This window comes from Micropterus dolomieu, linkage group LG21, assembly GCF_021292245.1.
Source record: "Micropterus dolomieu isolate WLL.071019.BEF.003 ecotype Adirondacks linkage group LG21, ASM2129224v1, whole genome shotgun sequence".
NCBI classification, from domain to species: domain Eukaryota; kingdom Metazoa; phylum Chordata; class Actinopteri; order Centrarchiformes; family Centrarchidae; genus Micropterus; species Micropterus dolomieu.
In genome coordinates, this window is record NC_060170.1 from 33,629,053 (window position 1) to 33,653,204 (window position 24,152).

A 24,152-nucleotide genomic window follows, 5' to 3' on the forward strand; every position below is an offset into this window, starting at 1 on the left:
CTCCTCACGTTCCTTCTTTATGTTCTCCTCTTTTTCTTTAAGTTCTTGTTCTTTCACTTTTCTCTCATTTTCAATTGCTGCTCTCTGTTTTTTTCTTTCTTTTTCCTCTTGTTCTCTTCTGATTCTGTCCTCTTCCTTTCTTTTCTTTTCATAATTTTCTCTTTTCTGTTCGTATTCTTCTTGAAGCTTTTTAAGTCTTCTTTGTTCCTCTTGTCGTCTCCGTTCATCTTCTTCATATCGTTTTTCCCACCATTCATTTTGTGTTTTCTCCCAGTTCTCTTGTTCTTTTCTCATCTCTTCTCTGCTCTCCTTCAGCTTTCTGTCAATGGTTTCCTTTGATTCTGACTCTGATCTTATTTTTTGCTCCAAAGCTTCAACTTTTTGTTCCCACTCCTGTCGTTGAATTTCTTCCTGTTGTTTTCTCTTCCTGTCTTCTTCTTCTCTCATTTCTTGTTCTTTCTTTCTCTCCTCACGTTCCTTCTTTATTTTTTCCTCCTTTTCTTTAAATTGTTTTTCTCTCAGTTGTCTCTCTTTTTCAGTTTCTGCTCTCTGTTCTTCCATTCTTCTTTTCATCTCTTCCATTTCCTCCTCATGTTTTCTTTGAAGCTCCTCCCTCTCTCTCTTCATCTCTTCTTCCTTCTCCTTCAGGATTCTCTCCATTTCTTTCTTTATAGCTGCCTCGGCCTCTTGCAGCATCTCATTGGTGTAGCAGCTGCCTCCATTTTCCTTCACCATGGTGTCAATCTTGGTTATCAGCTCACTGACTTGGGTGCGGTTTTCTTCATCATAGTTATCAAACACATGGTATCTTCCTCCACAGTCAGAGATCAGCTTCTTAAAGGAATCATCACAGTCCTGTTCAATGTATTTTTCAATGGACACTTTCTCATGCTTTAGTTTATCTCCTCCAGTTAAAAGAATGATGGTGAACTTTTCAGCATTCTTCCCAAAGCCTTCCTTGATGAGTTTTAATGCCTCCTTCTCCTCTGGTGTAAATCTGCCAATGTGTAACACCAACAGGAAGACATGTGGTCCTGGAGCCAGAAGACTGATGCATTTCACCATCTCCTCATGAACCTCTTCATGGGACAAACTATTGTCAAACAGACCAGGAGTGTCGACCACAACGACCGGACGACCGTCCACTTCACTCTGTGCTTTCTGACAAAGTTTGGTGACTGATGTTTGGCTTGATTTGGCTTTAAACTCGTCTCTTCCTAGAATGGTGTTTCCTGTAGAGCTCTTTCCACTTCCAGTCTTTCCTATCAGTATAATTCTGAGACTCTCTGGGCTCTGCTTCTTATCATCACCTACAAAATCAAAAGAACTGTATTTACTTTGAATATTCCCAGATTCTACAGTCAGTCTAACAACATGATTCAGGACACAGAAAAAAAACACAGCCTGTCCTCACCAGAAATATGATCATATAGGTTTTTTGTTTGAGCAGTTTATTATGACCCATATTTGTGTTTATTGTGGCGACGACCTCTAGTGGCCATATGATCTAATAAAGGACGAAGTTGAGTGATGTATTATAAAGAGCAAGAAAGTCCACAAAAGGAGATGGATAGGTGGGTCAAACCCAGGACGTTCATTCAGGAGAGTTATTTTGTATTTTAATCAAAATACTCCCATCACATATAAGTCACGTGACTTATCTTATGTACTAAATTTAACCCAAACTGCAATGTCTTCCTTCACTTGCAAAGACCACACCATCAATAGATATGTGCTGGATAGCTGTGCTTTTGTGAAGCTATAGTACAGAAATATGCTGTACCACCAGGGTACAAAAGAGTCCCAAAAGCTTTTAGTTATTTGTGAGAAGATTGGGCTGATCTGAAATATTTAAGATCTGAACAACTGATGCTGCAGCCGCCATGATGTCACTCTGCTGGAAACATCAGAGACAAATTTAACTGGAAACCAACCCCTTGGTTTGAGAAACTGAAGGAAGTAGAATTTAAATATTTTTATACACAACAATTAAAAAAAAAAAAGTTGCAAGGGCAAATGGAGCCCAGATTGATTGTGAAGACCTGTGTGTATAAATCACTGAAGAGATCTGGATCTGAGGGAAGCCTTCCTCAATAAGTAAACCTTAACCATGAAAAGCTTAAGCTGCATGTAATCTAAAATGGTGACTTTAAAGTTAATATAAAAGTCTGTGTACAGACAGTTTTATTTCAGATACTAAACTGAACAAATGTCTGGCCTTAACACTTTGTTATGAGAAGAATCTGATCAATGCAGAACGAGAGTGTTTTTAGAGGTGATGAAATGTAAACGATTACATTTAAGTTATGTACAAATTTGAGGTACTTGTACTTTACTAGAGTGTTAGAGGATGGACACGTGAGACTAAGTTTTAATCTTATGTTTCAGATTCAACAGCCTATGTGTTTTTTTGTACCTCTGCATGTTGTCTGTAGGTTCATAAATGCAACCTTTTGAGATTTAGAGAAAATAAACGATTGAATTTCCATTCCAAGTATTTTGATCAGGTGCCCATGATGATAGTAAACTCTTCAATTTGATCCTCCTCTTTACAACGTGCACATATGTTACTTTGCATTTGTGGTGGTTGTTGTTGTTGTTCAGTCTTAGAAACGGGTGAAAAAAGGCAAAGTACCTTACTGAATTTAGATGCTGAATATTTTTCTTTCTTTGTCTTTTTTTTGCAACTATCAGTGGTCAACAGATACAAAACAGAAAAGTCATATAATCTGTTATTGAACCTTTTATCTCTGCTCTCTTACAAAAGAAAAAGATAACAGGTAGTGGGCCATGTTGTTTTAGTCTGTATAAATTAATGTCTTTAAAATGGCAGAATGATTCTCTCACACGTGACATTGCTGCACATTTACACAATAAAAACATGTCCAATCAGCACAAATAACTTCTTCTGTGAAATGGCGTCTTCAGCTCACTTTGGACTAAATGTTGACAGAAACATTTGTCTCAGTAAATCTCCTCATTTCAGAGAGACTTTAGAGATGAAACACAGACTGAAAACAGATCAGGACTTTCGGTTCAGACCAAAATAGTTAGTGTGATAATAACAAGCTGTGAGTCTGATGAGAACAGCTGACTGACGGGAGGAAGATCGATGATTTTACAGTTAATAATGTGAATCTGGAGCCTCCTGCAGTTCTATCATCAGCTCTACTGACCCACCAACTACACAGAGAAAATACTTTGACTTTAATAGTTTTCTGGATCTAGTTTTGCTCGAGTTCACTCACCTACTGGATTGCTTGCAGAGACACAATCAGCTGTGAAACAGAAAGTAAGAAACTAGGGAAGTTAAAAAAGCAGAAGAGCATGAAAATGTTTTTATAAAGCTTAGTATACTGGATCATCACTGTATTATTGATATTTCCCATCATGTGTTTATGTGTTGTAGTTTTGCTGATTAACTTTCTGTCTGTTGAAGCTGATTCACTCTTTACAGCTGACACTTTAAAGCAAAGGACAAATTTAAACCTCCAGTGAAACAGTTATCTCTGATTTAAGTCAGAATAATAATAAAAAAACATGTTCCTAAACCCTGCAGTAGTGATTAGATTAGACATCATTATCAATATGACATTTAACATAAAGCACCTTGAAGCTTTTCAGGGTTCATGTTTCAAAAGTTTTAGGAGAAAATCTAAAAACAGGAAATGATGAAGAGTTAAATCCAAACACATCTGCAGTAGAAGCTCTGAAACTGACTTCAGATCAGTAGTTAATGTTAGAGCGCCACCTGCTGGACAAAACACTGTCAACACACAGAGGATCAGAGTGATTCTACAGGGGGTGGACACAATAACAGGAACACCTCCAGTCTGATGCAGGAGGACAGTTAGCAACATGTTTGGGCTTCATGAAGCTCCTGATGTTTTATTTTGGGACGCTGCCAGAGGTGTTGCTTCAGCTCACTGCTCTTTTTGGACTCTTTCAGTCAGTGTTGGTGAGGACCTACTGTGATCTCTGCTGGGAGCTTTCCTGTGTTTGGACCTACATGTGTGCTCATGATAAATGAGTCTTTCCCTCTGATCACATCACGTTCTCTCTCAGAGGCTCAGACTGAAATGAAATGTAGCTCGTGGAGCCGCCTTCATAACTGGGATTTACAGAGGTGGACAAAATAACAGAAAGAAAACATGAACAAAGGATGTTAAATAGTGACTAAATCACAGGTGTAGAAACAGAAAGTCAGTCAGAGTTCATAATGTCAGAAGTCCCCAGCAGCAGGGTCAGCTGACCACACCTCTGCAGGGAGATCAACAGAATAAGATGCCCTGCCCAGAGAGGAAACACACTCAGCTGCATCACTTCCACTCTTAACAATGAACTGCTGAACAGACTAGATTTATATTGCATTTAATCCAAAGGCATTTCCTATTTTGCCTCTGCTTCAGCCGCTCACACGGCGATGGCAGCGAGCGATCCTGAAGGTGCTGACAGGTTCAGAGTCCCCTCAAGGACACTTTGACATGTGGAGGATTGAACCCCTGTAATAAACGGGCAGCCCAGTCTACCTGCTGCGCCACAGGCTGTACATGTTGGCTCCCTCCTGATGTTTGTTCTTCCACTGCAGCCACGTGGTGTTTGTGTGCTGCGAGATTTATTCAGGATTTGATTTAAGTCCGTTATCTCTCATCATTTATCTTTGAACTGAGATGTTAAGGATTTTGTTCTCATCTTGCAGTGCGGCCGCCGAAACCAAAGGCTCAACTGTTCTTCATTTCCTCAACTTAAACTTTCTCCCTTCTCCAAATATATTATTACATCATTATGTCTAACTACTACTGCTGATTACAGTGTTAAAGTAAAAAGATCTAATCCATTAGTTACTTTCTCATCAGTGAAACTTGGGTCACAAATTTTGGGTTCGACCACCTGACTAAAACATAAAAAACTTTATTCCAACAAGATTTGAGCGCTAACATGTTGGATGATAATATTTAAAGTTACAGGAAACAACCTTTGTTTTGTTCCTTTATTACAGACAGTGGAGAGATGACAGGAAATGAGGAATTAAACTGGGGTCGGTGTCTTAATCCCTCTTAAAATCTTAATATAGCCTGGTGACTAAATGTTTGATCGGTCAGCCAGCAGAGAGGGAGGAGGTATAAAATTATAGGACAAAGAGAGAGCAGAGGAATTAACGTTATTTGATATTTAAAGACTTTAATTCTTTAACTGGGGCAGATGTGCTGTTTCACCCAGACGGTGAATATGTGATGGCCTAAGCCACACAGGGTAACATCTCAGGTAAAGCTTACCAGCACACAAGCCATGTTTTAAGTACACAAGTTAAGTTATTTTTGCAGTTAGCCACACCCCAAACAATTCATGATTTCAAAATACAGCACACTGTTTATTTGTGTTATACATTTATTTGCTTGAGCCATTCACTGTTTAAATGGAGTGCACATCATTTTCACATCCCTGATGCATCTGTATTGATCTGTTACTGATTAGAAAACAACTATTGTTCATCTTTTATTCAACTCTTGATAACCACCTTTGTGTGATAGGGGAGAGCAGGGCCCAAAGTACCATTTTTCCTAAAAACCTGATTTTAAAAGATTATGTTCCAGACAGTGAGATATTTTTGCTGTGGTCACTAACTCACAGGTGTGGTCTATCAATATCAGGTGGTATTTTGTACAAATGTTGAACGACTTCCGTATAATTTCACTTTAAACATAAGCGGCACATTGTTACTTTCAACCTCATCAGTTGGGTTGAAAGTAACACAAATAGATTTTTTGTGTTTCCCTCGTTCTTATTAAATATTCGTGACTATAACCTTGTAAATATGTAACTGCAAATCTATTTTGTCCTTTATCTTTGCAAAAAATTTATAAATTAAATTTTCATTTTAGTTATTATCTATTTACAGTTTCAAAAATAACCCAACCGTATACTTGTTCAAAATGTTTTTTATTGGCATTATCAATCCATTTTATTAAACATTTCTTCAACAAAATGAACAATATGAAAATGAATATTCATAACATAAATATAAATTCTCAAAATAATGCAAAAATAGTCATGTTTCACTTTGGTTCTAAAGTCTTCAGTCTTTGGCCGAGTGATTTTCTGCCTAATGCAGGTTGTTCAGGTTCGTCAGCAGCATTTCTGAAAAACGTCTGAACTTTTGGTCCATTCAACATGAAACGTTTAATGACAACAATTATTTAGTTTTCTGATCGTCACAGCAGTTTGGAAAATAGTTTGATAGACGTTTGGCTTATTACACACACATTGATTACATAAAAATAATAAAGAAATACTTATCAAACTCTGTCCCTTACATTTGAAGACACTTATACTACTTACTTTTACCAAGGCCACTTCCTGATGTTGTAATACATCTTTGGTCAGCATAGATATGGCTTATAGAAAACACTTGGTCAGAATTTGTCTCTCCTAAACAGGTTTCTGAGATCTGAGACCAAAACCCTTAAGATCTGTTTGATCCACAACACGTTCAACTCAAGTCTAGAAGGGAGAGGAGGAGTAACCAATGAGAGCGCAGCATGAAACCAGCAGAGGGCAGCAGACACACAGACACAGGGCCAAATCTGCGGCTCTCATTCCCTTCAAGGCAGCAGTCACATTTATCTATTTATTTATCTATTTATCTCCTTTTTTAGTCACTCAGCTGGACTGACTTCATGCTTTATTGCTTTATTCAGCAAATGCCCAAAATACAGAGGAAAAAACACACGAAAAGATTTAATTAGAACAAATATTAAGTTTTTTTTTTTTTTTTTTTTTATCGTAACAGCAGTTTGGAAAACTTCCCAAAGTGATTTCTGCTGTGTTTTAGTTGAATGTCATGAAGTAAAGTAATATATAAAATAAAGCCAGTCACAGCAGGTCTGAGATCAGCTGCAGCTCCACATCAACATGATTGACTGGGACAAAAACTTGTTATGGTGACCTGCAGATTAATGTTATTGGCTGCTGATTTAGACACCTGACAACCAATGAGTATTTCTGTGGCCATGGTTTCCATCACAGTGTGGTCCACCGCAAAATATTACAATGAAATCTCTTTAAAGTTTCAGTTATTTAAATAAATGTTTGACATGGTACCAAGCGTTTTCTAAAAGTGATATGTTTTTCATGAGTTCCTGTATCAAGTGATTTAGACCTTCCTCATGTGTTTCCTGCAGATTTTTCTTTTCCTCCTCAGTTTCCACATTCTTCATTTCTTCTTCATGTTCTGTCAGTAAGTTCATGATTTCTTCCATGTTTTTTCTCTTTCTGATCACACATTTCACTAAGTTACAAATATCATTCCAATATTTTTTCCTGTAATTGTTCTGGTTCATTCTTTAGTTTTTTTTTGTTCTTCATTGTGAGCTGAAAGTGTCTTTTAGATGTTGATACTGTTTATCTTTCTCTTTCAGTTCTTTCTCATGCTGTTGCTTCTGAGCTGCAAACTCCTTTTTGTATTTCTCTTTGAAGTCATTGAACTCTTCAGCTTTTTGTCTGGGCTCCTCTTCATGTGTCTTCTTCTGATTCTCCATTTCTTTCTTATGTTTCTCCTCAATGTCTTTCCTTTCTTTTTCCTCTTGATTCTCAATTCTGTTCCTTTCTTTTCTTTTCATAATTTTCTCTTTCCTGTTCATATTCTTCTTGAAGCTTTCTAAGTCTCGTTTGTTCCTCCTGTCATCTCTGTTCTTCTTCTTGATATCGTTTTTTCCACCATTCATTTTGTGTTTTCTCCCAGTTCTCTCGTTCTTTTCTCATCTCTTCTCTGCTCTCCTTCAGCCTTACAAAGCGAGTGGGTCCAGCTGATTACTATCACAGCATACGCCGGTGTCAATCAGCTGGGTGTAGTTGATTCGCTCAGTTATACATTTTTATTTTACTGTGTGAAAAAATTAACGTGTGGCTTTACATCGTGTGAAAAATGTAATATGTGTGATTCTCGCGAGACAGCTTTTTACCTGACGAGAATTCTTGTCCCAGTCTCATCTTGTGAGATCTCATGGCGCGTCACACCCGTACTAATGAACGTCTGAATATATTAAAGACAGCTTCAGAGAAAATTTAACTGGCAGATAGGTGGCTCTGCAAATTCAAACATGAGAACCAATCAAAAGCATCACAACAGCATTAAACCTTACTGTGGCTGCAACTGGCATAGACAATGTGCACATGAAACAGTGACCACAAATTGACCAGTAAGACAAAATTGATACTATGTCTGTAGCTTTGCTAATATGTACTAATAAACATGCTTGATTGGTGAAAATTAAGTGTACCTTATTTGTGTTATAAGTAAATTAAAAATCTATTCTGAGTGTCTTACAAATATACTAGACTATACTCTTACCATTAAACTATTCGTATTGTAATAATAGTATGCTCAGTTATTCTTTTGGCTTATTCCAATTAACATGAAAATACACTTTGCAACTAATTATCAATATACTTCATTATAACCTTGCTATGCTACTTTGTATATTACATTTTTACACACTACAGTTCTGCAAATGTATTAGGCTACCAGTATACTGAAGGCTAAATTACAGCACTTTCCAGGGGAATTTGTTTTGTTGCTTTATTGTATTTCAAATATATTTACATTTTCAATAGCACATTGCAAATATACTGACAAAGAATTGTATGATCTGTAAATATAAAATAGTTTACAAACTATTTTCACAATTCAACTTTTAACACACTTGAGAATTTTGTGACATGATTTTTTTATAGTACACTTTCTAGAAATATATTATGAAAAATATAGTTCACTAATGAAAAGAGAACGTCACATTGTTCTGGTAGGAAACTGAACACATTTCTCATTCATAAGAACACTGTGGAACAATATACAATAATAAAAAAAACATTCCTGTTCATTGCACCACTGTGCAGAAACATTATGTTCCTTTTCTTGGCTGAACTGCAGATGATAACACTTGCGTCTGGCACATCAGAGGCACTTGGCTGTGGAAACTCCTGAAGAGCAGGATCTGCAGAATAGGCAAGAGATAAGGTCAACATTTTGTTCCATTAGACTACCTTGGAAAACTGTATTGAACCAATACTATTTTTGAATGATTAGCAGTGAGGAATATTATTGTATGCCAATATTTCTACTATGAAACGGTATGAAAATTTAATATCACGATTATAGTGACCAAAATTATCAGGGTTGTCAGTATTATCACTGTATTGTAAAAATGTGCAGAAAAAGATTAAAATGTACTGATACACACACTGAAACCATTTCAACAAGTTTTATATTGAAAACTACAAATACAATTGCTATTTTATATAATAATAAAAAATAAAAAAAATAAAATAAAATAACAGCAAATACCTTTTGTAAACAAATGAAAATCATCTAAGTGTGCATTATTAAGATTATATATTTTATTTTATATAGGTAATACAATGACCCAGTGGACAATTACATGAGAACAAATAAGTCTTTAGAAGACAGTGATAGAAACTGCAATGAGCCCAAAAACTGACAGAAATACAGAGGAGTCTGCAGCGTTTCTAGAGATGCTGGTTGGTTGACTAATCTGCGCAGGGGATGAATAGATTCTGCCAACACAGGACGCACACAGCAGCAGAACAACATGTAGCGTTTTTACAAGAGCAGCAACACCGAGAGCTTCAGTTTACACGCTGTTAGCAAGTCAGAGAGACAAACCAAAGCTAAAAGTTATCTCACCCTGCGTTCACTGTAAGGTCATTTTCCTTAATCAAGTTTCCCTCAGCGCGTCTTCCGCCTGTTGTCATTGACCCAAACACACGTTTCATTCTGCGCATGCGCGCCTGCTTCTGGGAGACGCTGGACAGTGTTGGCTGTGAGATTATAATAGTGCGTTTAACCGTACCCGGTTATCATGGTAATTAAAATGTGTACGGTAATAATAACCTTTCGGGGAGTTTACCATGGTTTACAGTTCATGAACATATATTAAACAATTACTGGTGGCAGCCCCCCTTTCCCGACTTCACAATCAGGGTGGACTGCAATAATGTCCTTTGTAAACCTCAGGGCACAGCCAGCTCCTGGGCACTCATGGTCATGCAATATAACAAAAACATATGCTTAAATCAGTTGTTACTTTGGAAAACACTGGTCTGTATATCCCACTACAGTGTGGTTTGACCAGAGGTGTGCAAGATAATCCACATGTAACATATTAAATACCATGAACACCGGAGGATGCCGGCAAAGACAAAAGATAAATGGTGATAAACTGAACTTCAACCTGAGTTGTTGCCCTGAAACTTAAAACAGGGATTTATGTCTGAGAATTTAGAGAGTACAGAACAAGCAGCTAAGAAAAAAGTATGACTTACAATATCAGGAAGTTAAGGCGTCGTCAGAACTGGTGTGATGATCAGGTCTGTATGTCTGGGGTAACAAAACAGCCTTCTTTGCCTGGACAGTAACATTTATAATGTGAAAGTAGAAAAATAGCTGGCATTATCCTAAAAATGTGAATTTTAATTGTACTATGCACAACAATATTTAATAATAATCAATTAAATTCAACACCAGTTAACCTTAACTATGGTATTATAATTGGTTGACTTGTGTCAAGTATTTTAGCAACTAAAAATAACATTCATGAAAGAGGACACTAACTTATATTTCAGAGGGAAATACTGTACTTTGTACTCCACTAACATTACATTTATTTCATAGCCTTGACAGTTACTAGTTACTTTTAAGATGAATATTTTAGACAATGCACAATATAACACCTGGAACCAAACCACAAACTTACTTTGATACTTTTTACTACATTTGCTGCTGATACTGTTCTTTTTTTTAAACTTAAGTAATGTTGGGATTTTTCATGCAGGACTTTTAAAGTATTTTTACATTGCTGTATTGGTGCATTTACTTAGGCAAAGGATCTGAATGCTTATTCTCTGCATAATACATAATGTTAAGTCCTTTACCTCCCAAGAAAGCAGCTGGGCGTTTCTTTTGCACGCGCACACTCCCGCTTTCCTTCTTGCGGAATTGGCTCTGATTGGCTGGAAGAGAGCAACAAAACTGATTGGTTGGACTTGCCGCAGATTTATTCAAAACATACAACAGACGGTTTTTGTATGTAATGAAGCCACCATTTACTTGTCTGGCGTGAGAGCTGTGACCTGCAAAAAGATAATGTAGTGGCTGCTCCAGTTTTAAATCTCTTACTGTTCAGAAAACTAAAATTTTCTTGTGTGCACCTGTACTTTTGAAGTTTAGTGTTTTGTTTGACATGTTTGTGTGTAAGATGTATTTTAACATTTGCCAATATAATCTTATTAAACATTACTTTTCACGAGTAGCTGTTTGTGCAATTCAAAAACTGAAATCTAAGTAAGATGATTTATCTTAATAAAAAAATATACTTGTTTTTTTGTGTTCTGACGGTATTTGTGCGTCACCGCCGCGTCTAAGTGCGCTCTGTGCGGCTGACTGTCTGATCACTGCAGCGATTTTACACACGAAAACTAAACTGAAAACTAGGACTTTCAGAGGAAAGGCAGCCTGCATCCTGCAACCTGACATTAACCGGGCTTTAGGCTGGCAGGTCCAACTGACCATGCGTGTCCGTGGCTACACTCCAGTGATGTGCCGAATTTTGCCTGCCTGCCGAGAATTGCATGCAAGAAATAGATGCAAATCTCGGCATGTAGCCTACAAAATGTGTTCTGCCGGATTATGCATCCACCTCTTTAGGTCCTTTTCAGACCCTTTGCTGTGCTCATTGATAAAATCTGAGTGTGCACTTGGCTTATTTTATTTCTTTTTAATTGAAAGGTGCAGCGTAGAATAGTTATGACTCACTAGCTCCAGCACAAATAACACTGCTGGTTTGAATGTTTATATGATGCTATTACTTTATAGAATCTAATGAGATTCACAGATTCACAGTTTGGCCAAAACACTACACAAAGGCTTTGACTTGGGTTGTAGTAGTTGTTCAAGGTGAAATGGAAATAAATGTCCCTTGCAGACCGGTGTCAAGGTGTGACATCTGGCTGTCACTCACCCATTGTGTGGCCTGTACTGACTTTTGTATAGTTCTTGATGATTTTAATGCAAAGTGCTTCAAAGTTTGATGACACTAAAAGGCTGTTCATTTAACGAGGAGGATGCACACTGAGTTTCATGCTTCATCTTAAACATTTTACTAAGAATTTGATCCAAACCCTCAATCATAAACATCAAACTTTAGCAACAAGGTGATCAACTAATTCACTCACACTTTCCTCTCTCTAAATGTTTCAGAAAACATAATATAAACATGGAGTCACTTTCATTTTTCTGGTCAGTTTTAAACACCTCTTCACATTTTCTTCCTTTTTTTCCCAGACAATGAGCCCCCCCAACAAACTAGAAAATGTAAATGGATGATATCTTACTAATGCACAGCGTTTAAATATGATGTAAATGCCTCAGTCAAACGCATTTCTACAGCAATAGTGCATCAGGGGGAGTTCATGTTTAGATGATCAAATGTTGACTTTGACAATGAGTGCAGAGGATCTGTTTGAAGGCTACAATCACTTCACCATTGTGATTCATTTATGGCTGCCTGTGCTCCGGTAAGATTAAGATTTTTTTTAATGTTTATTGAAATTGTTTTGGTGTTTAAGTCCTTGTTGATTGTTAGGAAAGAAAGAAAGAGGGCTTGACACCAAATGTCAAATCAAAGAAGAATCTGATTGGTAACAGGTTCACTGTTTTGCCAGAAGATTACAGAAAAGCATTTCACTTAGGTTATGGAAATTTATCGGAGTCAAAAGGCGGGCAGGATGTGTTGAGTTCAGGCAGAACGTGCCGTCGCGTTTTGACCCAAATGGAAATAAACAAGCAGGCTTCACTGACTTCTGCTGATCGCTTGCAAATTTATTGAAACCACTGTCAGGTCGTGACTTCTGGCAGTCACGCACACATTTGTTAACCCACTGTTTGGCCTCTATTGATTATTGAATTAAGGGGCTCCTGCAAGCTCTTGGGGATTTTAATACAAAGTGCTTGAAAGTTTGATGACACTAAAAGCCTGTCACAGTTTTTGTCACACACATTTGTCCATTCAGAAGTTACATTTGATTACAAAATAGTTCACACACAGGCCTAAACTGAATGTTGCTGGCCAACACTTGAACAAAAGCAAACATTTCCATCAAACATCCCAACTGGTGGTCAGATTTATATATTACTTTCAATCATTACACAAAGGACAACAATATGACCCAGTTCAACCTTTATTTTTGCAATATGCCTGTGCCTTTTGTTTATAGTTATAGTTAAAAAGGCAAGCAAGCATATGACTGCAACAGCGAGGCCAGCCCGACCGACTGACTGGATTCTATAAAGTAAATGCAAATAGCAGGTAAAAATTGACATTATGATTGTCACATAAACGGCACCAATGAAACAACTGCACACTGTAGACACAGTTTGTTCTGCCAACAGGACACTAGGAGAAGTAACAGTCGACACAGACGGGAATCACAGGGAGTGAGGGGCCTTGACGTACATCACCTGTGGTAGCTGGAAAGGAAGGTGGTATTTATCAAATGTAATTCCTGATATCTGTTTTTAAGATTGTTTGTGCAAAAACAAATATTCTAAAAAAGTATTCGTTGTGCAATTATTCAATGAAGATAATTATGAATTATTTGTTTTTGTCTTTGGGAGTTAAGTCTACCTTGAAGGTACTTTGCTTGTGCAAATAAACCAAATGACATGCAAATACATATCATTAGTATTGAGACTTCAGAGGCACCATCACAGAGAAGAAACATTCAAAGAAAATATTCTCAGCTTAAGATACAGAGCAATGACCATGAAAACCATCTTCTTATTTTTTCTTTGCGCAGCTGTTCAGGGGCATATAGGAAAACACGTTTATATTTCAGAAAAAATGCCGTGGGATTCTGCTCAGCGTTACTGTAGACAGCACTACACTGATCTTTCCTTTATTGATAGCGAACGTGAGCAAAGCAAGTTCAATTCAGATGTAGGTATGAACCTTACAGTTACATGGAAAGTTGATTATAACAATGAATGGATCAGAGGATGGATCGGTCTCTACCGAGATTCCAGCAACAAAACTGCCTGGAAGTGGTCAGGAGGAGGAAACGCTACGTACTACAACTGGGGTAGTGGACAACCAGATAACTATGACACTGAAAACCATGCACTGGTCTTTTTAAATGGAAAATGGGCCGATTTTGTTGAAAAAAACCAAATACATTTTTACTGCATCAGCATTACGGTGGTGAAGATAAAGATGACCTGGGAGGGGGCTCTGAAGCACTGCAGGGAGAATCACAGTGACCTCTCCAGCCTGGTCTCTGAGACCGGGAACGTTATGGCCCAGAAAGAAATAGAGAAAGACCCAAACACTGAGCGGGTGTGGATCGGCCTGCGTTACCTGGAGGACCGCTGGCTGTGGGTGAACCGTGACCCTATGTTGTACCAGGCCTGGACCCAAGGAGATCAGGACCACCAGTGTCCACTATGGACACGCTGCGGTGCTTTAAGCAGAAGGGGAGTGTGGGAGAAACGGGACTGCAATGAGGAACTCTACTTCATCTGCTATTAATTCTTATTCATTTCATTTAAGTTTTCAAGATCTGACCCTTGTTTGAAAGGTAAAAAGTTAGATTTACTTTTAAAATGCCCATTCACATCTTTATTTTCAATTTCTGTTTTGCACAAATATTTTCTGCTATCACTGCCATTTGTGACAAGTTCAAGTTAGTGTTTTGATTTTATCTTCAAGTGATCTTGGTGTCTATGTGTATTTCAAGTCAGTTTAGAAAAAATAGGTTTGTGAAGAGCCACGAACAATGTCTGTTTTGTAAAATGTCACAAAGGTTTACCTGAGTCACAGCGAGACTTCCGCTTTGTTTTAAAAACACCGACCTGTTGCTAATGTTATCGGTGGCTTACATGTATGTGACCCACAGAATATGCAATAATGTAACATAACTGCGCAGGACAACACAGCGGAAGACCCATCCACTCCAGTAACATTACTTACTACAGTGCAACTGTTAAACTAAGTGTGGCAACAATCTCATTTGTAATAATTATTCCAGCTGTTCCATTATCACCCAATACGTTTTAGCTAAGCTAGACTTTGCCAAGCACAGGATCACAGTCCTGGAAACATTCATCTGAAACCTGACTGCTAGAGGCCACGGAAAACTACACATGGCCCCTTAAAATGTTGTCTTCAATTTCAAACTTTCTACAGTATGGAAGACTTTGTGGACATCTGTTGAAAAGTAGTGATATGCTTTATTTCATACAGAAGGTTTAATATATTGTGTTTATAGTGGCTGTTTTTGCTGTGTAACAATCAGATCTAGTGGCTCTCTGACAATCTTTATGTACGCTGTGGTTTGTTAATAACATGTTTGATGCTGTATTTCCAATATATGGTGGTTGGAGTGGATTATTATTGTTACAGTTTCTATCTATAAATAAAGCTAATCAAACTCTTCTTGGCATTTATTAAAGATCAGTCAGAGTGAGCAAACACATGCACAGACCAAATATCCCCAACTATAATAATTTACCCATAGACAGTGACCCTGTGATGTGTGAGACCTGGCCCAAAGGAGGAGAAACTCAACGTCATCTGCGTCTGAGTGTGAGAGTTGAAGTGCTGGTAACTTGAACAGTAATCAGAAATGTATGCAAATAGTAAAGTATAGCAGAAGTACAGCTTGGGTTTCACGTCAGCAGTAAATCATAATGTTTGTCTTTTGGAAATGACAAACAATTCTGTGGCATCCTATTTACACTTGGCTGCAAAAGGTATCATTTTACAGTCTGCAATGATTGAAAAAGAATATATATTATTACCTGGTTGACACAGGACACCTGTCATTAATGTTGCCCATGGGGGTCCCTCATGTGGACTCTTTATTTTTTTACTATTATTATTTTATTTTATTTATTATTATTATTTATTTTGAGTGGAACTTGTGCTGCGTGCCTTTATTAACACTTCCATTAATCTGAACAATCATTGTTATAAATTTTGAGTCACCACATACACGAAGACTATTTTTTGCACCCTGATGGTGTACAGTTTTAATAAGATTTAAAAGGTTAATTCAGGAAAAATCATTAAATTTGACATCATGCTGATAAAAAGGAATTAAGCGGTAAAACTCACATATTTGATCTAGTCTGTGTGAAAAGGGCAGTGTGTATAGAAATTATTCATCTGTCCAACATCAGTTATTCAGTCCTGAGGTGAAGCACTGAGGCTGGTTACTGAGAGCATCAGGCTGCAGATGGAGCTACAGATTTTTTAATATTTTTTTTTATTTAACCTTTATTTAACCAGGAAATCTCTTTTCTGAGGGAGACCTGGCCCAGATAGCACACCAGTTACAATTTAAATAGAAATACAGCATACTCAAAACAAACAAACAAGCATCACACATAAAGGAAAGGAACAGGTCACATGTGGCAGTTACATTTTTGAGTTACATGGCATTTTAACATAGCTTTAAATTCATTTAATGGGACTAGATCATTTAGATGTAGCAAGTTTTGCAAGTTATTCCAAGACCAGGAAGCAAAATAAGAGAAGGTTTTATTCCCAGCTCAGTAAAAACCCTTGGAACCTGGTAAGAGAGCCACCTGGTGGAACAGAGGTAAAAACTGCTGGAATTCTGCTTAAGGAGATTACATAAATATGCTGGCAGTTTACCCAGTATGGCCTTCTGTAGAAAAATATACAAATGAAATTGTCTATGTAGACATAGAAATAATGTGTTTCAACTGTTTCACACACAGTTCACTGTTTAACTGGACAATATAATGTGTTGCAGGTGTTGAAATCATTGTATCTGTTCATGTTTTGTAGTCTTGGATTTCTTTTTTGAACACTCAGGATACTTGGATACTCTGACAGTATCCATAGTAACAGCAGTATCCTCAGATCAAGGAGAAGAGAAATAAACAGAGAGGTGAATAAAGATGTTTCAGAGAGAAGCCACTTCCTCCCACAGCGTCTCTTTGCAGGTAGAAACAAACCTGTGAGCTCTGTTCTGTTTCATCACTTTATCATCTAGTTTATTAGATTAACAACAGTCCACACTGAACTACAGGGAAACACTTTATTCATCTTTTAGAAGCACAAACAAAGAAAGCAAAGATTAAAGATTGATCTGAATTCTGTCTTAAGTTGATGTCATCAGTTATAAAGCATCCAGTCTTATCTGACATGGAACAAAACAAAGAAACATCAGAGCGTTCATCGTCTATAATGTCATTCTGCATCATTCTGATTGATCTGATCAGCTGTTTAAATGATCTTCATGCTGTTTAATGTTTCATATTTGCTGTGATATTTGTGATTTGCAGAGAAAACAGGGTGAATGACATCTAAACATTTCATTTCACTTCCAGCACAAACATCATGTTCTTTCTCATATTCAAAAGAAAACAAAGATCATCTGTAATGAGCGAGCAGAGCTTCAGCTGCTGAAGTCTTTCTTTACTAAGCTGCTGTCTGTTTTTAGCAGCAAATAATTACACAAACTATTAGGACAAAAGAAAAGAAAAGGCAATTATTCCCAGCAAAAGAGTTTTAACAGAAGAAAAGAAAACCAACAGAGCAGAAAGATTTTCTACAGACTGAAAAGGTGCAGGCTGAAACAGCAGCCCACTCTTTTTTACAACCCTCAACTTATTAGAGGTGAAAAAGTGACTCTAATATCTCTAATATATATTATATAAACTTTACAGAGAACACAGTGAATGTGTGTGCAAAAACTGTGAAATACTTTGGCAACACCGCAAACTTTGCTAAACATCTGAGATCAAGTCAAAATAATATTTTGATGTTATGAAGCGGCAGTTCTGAGCAGGATATTTTTATTATACTTAAAGAATATGACAGGGAGATCGCATTAAACTAGAAATAAAATATGTAAAAAGTATTGGTATCAGCATCAACAGCCTGGGTATTTCTTGCAATTGGATTGTGTAGGAAATAAGTGGTCTCGCACAACACAATTTACGAGCAGCCTGCTTCTTTCCTCTGCTCTCTGTCAGTGGATGACTCAGATATTCCATTAAAATAAAATATAAAACGTAAAAAATAAACAGCGATGTTGAGCAGCGTATAAAGGCTGCACTCAAGTAATAAGCTTTTTAATATTGGACAAAACTACATTACATTTATTCACTTAGCTGATGCTTTTATCCAAAGCGACTTACAATATTTATTTATTTATTTATATTTAAGTACTTATTTTCTCTTCTTTGACTTTTTTAAAAGTAAATTATTCTCCCACATCAGTGCTAAATCTCAATAAATATGATCAATGATGAATCTGCTGAATTTTCTGGTGAGCAAAACTGTTTTCTGTTCACAGAAAGAACAGTTTGTATTTATTTCTCTTTTAAATTTCACCATGTAGTGATTAACAGGGTAATATGTGTGAGCTCAAGTCTCTTAATCGCATCCACGTTCCCTTCACACGCGTCTTAAGCGAGTCTTACGGTTAGTCCCGCTTTTACCATCAAATATATAAATAGACAATGCTGCTTTTGACAGGAAGTATGCAGGAGACTGACGTGTTGTATCATGTTGTTTTAATAATTTAATTATTACTGCAAAGTAGTAAGCACCCTTCCAGAAACGCTGAAAAGGTGCCACTAGTCGGTTGAATGGGAAGCATTTGAAGCGCTGATGATGTCGGCCTTGGATAGCCAGGCTCCTTGCCCTGTGGTGCGGATGAAGGCGATGGCGTGATCGATCGTAGGCTGAGATCACCGGGGAATATGAATAGCTGAACGCAGCAGACGTTTCAGACAAAGCTGTTAGGGAGAAGGCGAAGACTATCTGATGTTAGATGAGCAACATGAAAAGATTTAATTAGAACAAATATTTGTTTTTTTTATTGTAACAGCAGTTTGGAAAATTTTGTCTCACAGTGACTTTCGCTATGTTTTATTTGAATATCATCACCATTCACTCCTTAAAAGTTATAATCAGAATCAGTCTGAGATCAGCTGTGTGGTCAGTCCAACATGATAAGCCTTAATCTGTGAGGCTAGACTAAATAACAGAAACACTATTGTTTAATTCATTACGGTTTAGGTCTTTTCACACGGGAAGCGATGTTGTGGAAATAGTATCTTGCTGGTGAGTGATGGAGCAAATAATTGAGTTACAACAAACTGTTGTCTTTGAAGAATTTATTTAACAAAAGTGAATAAACATAGAAGTACTAAAACACATATACAGCTGCTCCAGAGACCTGCTGGGAAGCATAATCATTTACACAGTCTACGTTTCTATGTTTTGGGGAACAGAGATACTTTTCCGGCCTTGAACGAACATTCAAGGAGAGGGGAGGAACAACAAGAGGGGAAAACACTAAAACAATCTCACAGCTCTGACCTAAACCCTAGAAAATGTGGACCGACTAACATAAGTAGTATAGGAGAAGGTAAGGTTAAGGACAAAAAAACACAATACATATATATCTGTAAGACATAACAATAATAGTAATAAAAACAGTAACAATAATAATAGTAAAAGAAAATGCTTAAAATATTAAATGTAAGAGGACACAATCATCATAACAAGTGACACTCCTCCTGCGTAGTCGCTCTCCCCTTCTCATGTTAACAGACAGTGAGACAAACGCTCTACAAGTAAACGGTATTTCAGTGGCCATGGTATGCATCACAGTGTAGTCTACTGCCAAAACTCACAGTGAAATCTGTTTCTTGAAACCAAATGAAAACAGAAAAAAGGACAAACATCTGAAACTGTTCTGTTGATGAGATGTTTACATGAAACAAATCCTCATGAAATGGAACAGAGAGATGTGTTGTTCTGTATCAACACTGGTGTGTTGTTCGGTTTGTATTCATTAAACTCTTCAGCTTTCTTTCTGGCCTCCTCTTCATTTGTCTTCTTCAGATCCTCCATTTCTTTCTTATGTTTCTCCATAATGTCTTGTTTCTCTTTTTCCTCTTGTTCTCTTCTGATTCTGTCCTCTTCCTTTCTTTTCTTTTCATAATTTTCTCTTTCTTGTTCGTATTCTTCTTGAAGCTTTCTAAGTCTTCTGTTTTCCTCCTGTCGTCTCTGTTCTTCTTCTTCATATCGTTTTTCCCACCATTCTCTTTGTGTTTTCTCCCAGTTCTCTCGTTCTTTTCTCATCTCTTCTCTGCTCTCCTTCAGCTTTCTGTCAATGGTTTCCTTTTCCTCTGACTCTGATCTTATATTTTGTTCCAAAGATTTACATTTTCGTTTCAACTCCTGTCTTTGTGACACACCTCTCCCTGATGTTTAACACACTCTGATGAGTTGGAGACTGAATGAAACTCTGTCTGACCTAAAATGGCCTTGGCTGCTGAAGTCCTTCCTGCTCCTCTCCTCCCACACAGAACCAGGTTTAAAGCTGGTTTGATGTGTTCAGACTTTGGTCTGATGGTCTCTTCAGTGAAGGTGAAGAAGGTTCCTTTGTTTTCATGCACAATGTTCTCAATCTTCTCCATCAGCTGTCCATGGTCTTCTTCTACCATCCTGTAGTGTCTTCCTCCACAGTCTTGAAGCAGCTGACTGACAGAGCTACTTGTTCCATCATGTGTGCTGATGACCATTGAGTGTTTAAAAGCATCTTGACCAAACAAACTCAGGATGAACTTCAGTGTTTGTCTGTTCTCCTCAGTGAAATCAGAAGGCTTCACTAACAGCAGCAGAACATTTGGTCCAGGAGGACAAAGAGTCTCACAGCTCTTCACCTCTCTTCTCAGCTTCTCCACAGTCAGACTGAAGATGTCTGGAGTTTTCACTACTGTTAATGGTTTTCCTCTCCACTCTCCACAGGTGGCCACACTTTGCCTGGTTGGGAAAGTTTTTTGGTAATTAAAGCCTTGGTCTCTGATGATGAAGTTACCAAGTTTTGTCCGTTTGTCCTCACATTTTCCCAGCAGCACAATCCTGAATCCAAATGCTGTAAAACAACAGAGAGGAAAATATAATTACATAAAGTCACTATGAGGCTGAAATCACTGCACTTGGCTGACGAGGAGATCTCTTCAGTCCTCTCTAAGGTTGGCCAAAGCTCTGGTTCAATTTATTGTGTCAACATTTTGTAAAATGTGACGTGTCGTTATATTTTTCATGTTTACCAAATTGTTTATGCAGTCCCCTCCAAAAGTATTGGAACAGTAAGGCAAATTCCTTTATTTTTGTTGTTCAGTGAAGACATTTGGGTTTAAGATCAAAAGATGAGACAAGAGTTCAGAATTTCAGCTCTCATTTCGTGGTATTCACATCTAGATGTGTTGAACAACTCAGGAAATACCACCCTTTGTGAGCAAAACTACTGGAACATGTGACTGTCAGATGTTTCTTGTTGCCCAGGTGTTTCCTTTTAGGCTGATTGTCCAAACATTAAATAGCTCTGCATGACTAGTCTAAGTTTTCATCCTTAGTTCAAACCTATAAGACTGCATTTCCTGCTAAAGAGGATAAACCAACATGAAGACCAGAGGGCTTTCTATGGGAGAAAAGCAAGCCACTGTCAAGCTGAGAAAAGAAGGAAAATCTATCAGAGCCATTGGACAAACATTGGGCAGAGCAAGCACAACAATTTGGAACGTCCTGAAAAAGAAAGAAGCTACTGGTGCACTGAGCAACAGACGTCCAACAGGTCGGCCAAGGAAAATAACAGTAGCTGATGACAGAAATATGGTGAGAGCTGTGAAGAAAACCCCCAAAACATCAGGAAGTGACATCAGCAACGACCTCCACAGTGCAGGGTGAAGGTTTCACAATCCACTGTTGGAAGAAGACTCAGAGAGCAGAAATGTAGAGGCCACACCACAAGATGCAAACCACTCATCAGCAGGAAGAATCAGAAGGACTGAGTGAAATTTGCTAAGAAGTACAGAGATGAGCCGCAAAAGTGCTGGAACACAATCTTATGGACTGATGAGATCGAGATTAATCTGTACCAAAGTGATGAAGAAAGAAAGGAACTGCTTATGATCCGAAGCATCCAAGCTCATCTGTGAAGCATGGTGGAGGTAATGTCATGGTTTGGGCTGCTTCTGGAACAGGCTCATTAATATTTATTGATGATGTAACTGATGATAGTCGCAGCAGAATGAATTCAGAAGTGGACAGAAACATTTTGTCTGCCAGTTTACAGAGAAATGCATTGAAACTAACGGGGAGGAAGTTTATCATGCAGCAGGACAATGAGCCAAAGCACACTGGCAACAAAACAAAGGACTTCACCAGGGGAAAAAGTGGTTTTAGACTGGCCAAGTCAATCAGCTGACCTTAACCCAATAGAGCTGCATTTCACCTCCTTAAGAGGAGACTGAAGAGAGAAACACCCCGAAACAAACGAAAACTGAAAGAAGTTTGGTGATGTCGATGGGTCGCAGGCTTGAGGCAGTTATTGCAAGCAAGGGTTATGCCACCAAATATTAAATGTTATTTACTTTAAGATTAATTCATTACTTTTGTTCACCTAAGAATGCTGTGGTCTAATACAGACTGTGACATGTCCTGAGTTGTTTCACACATCTAGATGTGAATACCAGGAAATAAAAGCTGAAATTCTGAACTCTTGTCTCATCTTTTGATCTTAAACCCAAATGACTTCAGTGACCAACAAAAACAAAGAAATTTGCCTTCCCGTTCCAATGCTTTTGGAGGGGACTGTATACAGCTGTTTAACATAAGACATTACATTTTAGAAAAGATGTAACCAGTTCAGAAACATGGATTTGAAATGATTGTATGGCAGCAAACAGCGTCATCCATGCACTGTATAAAATAAGGTAGCCCCGCCCTAAAGCCTCCCCTGCTTCCTGGTCTCTGTTCCTCTAAGTGGGACCATAATTTACTAAATGAACATCATGCTGTGTTGAAGAAGACTTGAAACTAGCGACTGAGACCATAAACTCATCAGGAAAGTGTTTACTGAGGGAATAAATCAGCTGACAAGTAGAAACATTTTCTCATAGACTTCTATACAACCACACTTCTTACTGCAGCCAGTTTACTCTGCTAGCCATTAGAAAGAATTGTAAATTAGAAAGTTTAAAGCACTTCTGCACTAGCTTCACTTTTCAGAACCCGGATGTTCCCACTTGGTGCCATCACAGGAAATACTGTGTTGTCCAAACAGGGTGGTGGATGGTTATGTATGTGTTAGATTGCAACAATTTGCATACATGTTCATAATGAACATTTGGGTAGTTTAAAAAAAAGAGGCCATCATGTTTTCCCTAAAATATATTTTGCAAATGCTAAGTTCTCAAATGTAGGAGACAAAGATTTGCATGAAGTTTTCTTTGCTTTATCAGAATTGTTTCTGCACCAGCAGCTTTAACAGCATCTGTGAGAGAAATCTGTGTTTGCTTTTGTTTTGCACTTTGATGATCACCTGGAAAAGAAGCTGTTGTGTCCTCAAACACATCACAGCTGACATGCTCTCCATTGTTCTCCTTCACGATTTGATCAAAGCGTGTTAACAGCTCTGGAAGTTCGAGGTTCTTCTGCTTCAGGTATCTGTATCCACATTTTCTGATCAAGTCTTTTAACGGAGGCTGTTCCATGTATTTGTCCATCAAACCTGGAACCTCCACTCTGGGTGTTGATATCAGAACCAATGAATGATCAAATGATCGATCACTGAAGAGTTTCAGGACTCTGCAGAGCCTCAGTTTGTGTTTCTCAGTGAAATCTTCAGGCTTTAGAACCAGCAGGAACACATGAGGTCCAGGATCAGAGAGTCTCACACAGTTTGTCACATGTTCTGTCAGTTTGTGTTGAGAGATGTTGGGATGCAGCAGATCTGGGGTGTTGATGAGAACTATTTCTTTCTCCTTTAACCGTCCTCTTTCTCTCAGACAGCGGTCTGGTTCTTCCTCAGTGTTGAACTTTGTCTCTCCCAGTATGAAGTTCCCCACTGAACTCCTCTCAGACCAGCTGTTCCCCAGCAGAACAACCCTCAGCTCAGACACTGAAAGGAACAAAGATTTAAAGAAGGCAGAAAAAAGAAGACTCAGATTGCACCTATGAAATACTGTAAACTCAGAAATTCAACACAGTTCAGTTTGACTCACTGAAAGGAGGCAGGTCGTCCAT

General features: G+C 37.9%; 1 protein-coding gene across 1 annotated transcript; it reads right to left on the reverse strand.

Annotated features, from left to right (window-relative positions):
- Nucleotides 1–24,152, reverse strand: LOC123960346 (the record flags this gene model as incomplete). The annotated part of the gene is made up of 5 exons (XM_046035027.1): nucleotides 24,131–24,152; nucleotides 23,449–24,027; nucleotides 20,318–20,997; nucleotides 3,249–3,300; nucleotides 1–1,310 (listed from the first exon to the last, which is right to left on the reverse strand). Coding segments are annotated over exons 1-5 (2,643 nt in total), but the record flags the coding sequence as incomplete, so codon positions are not given.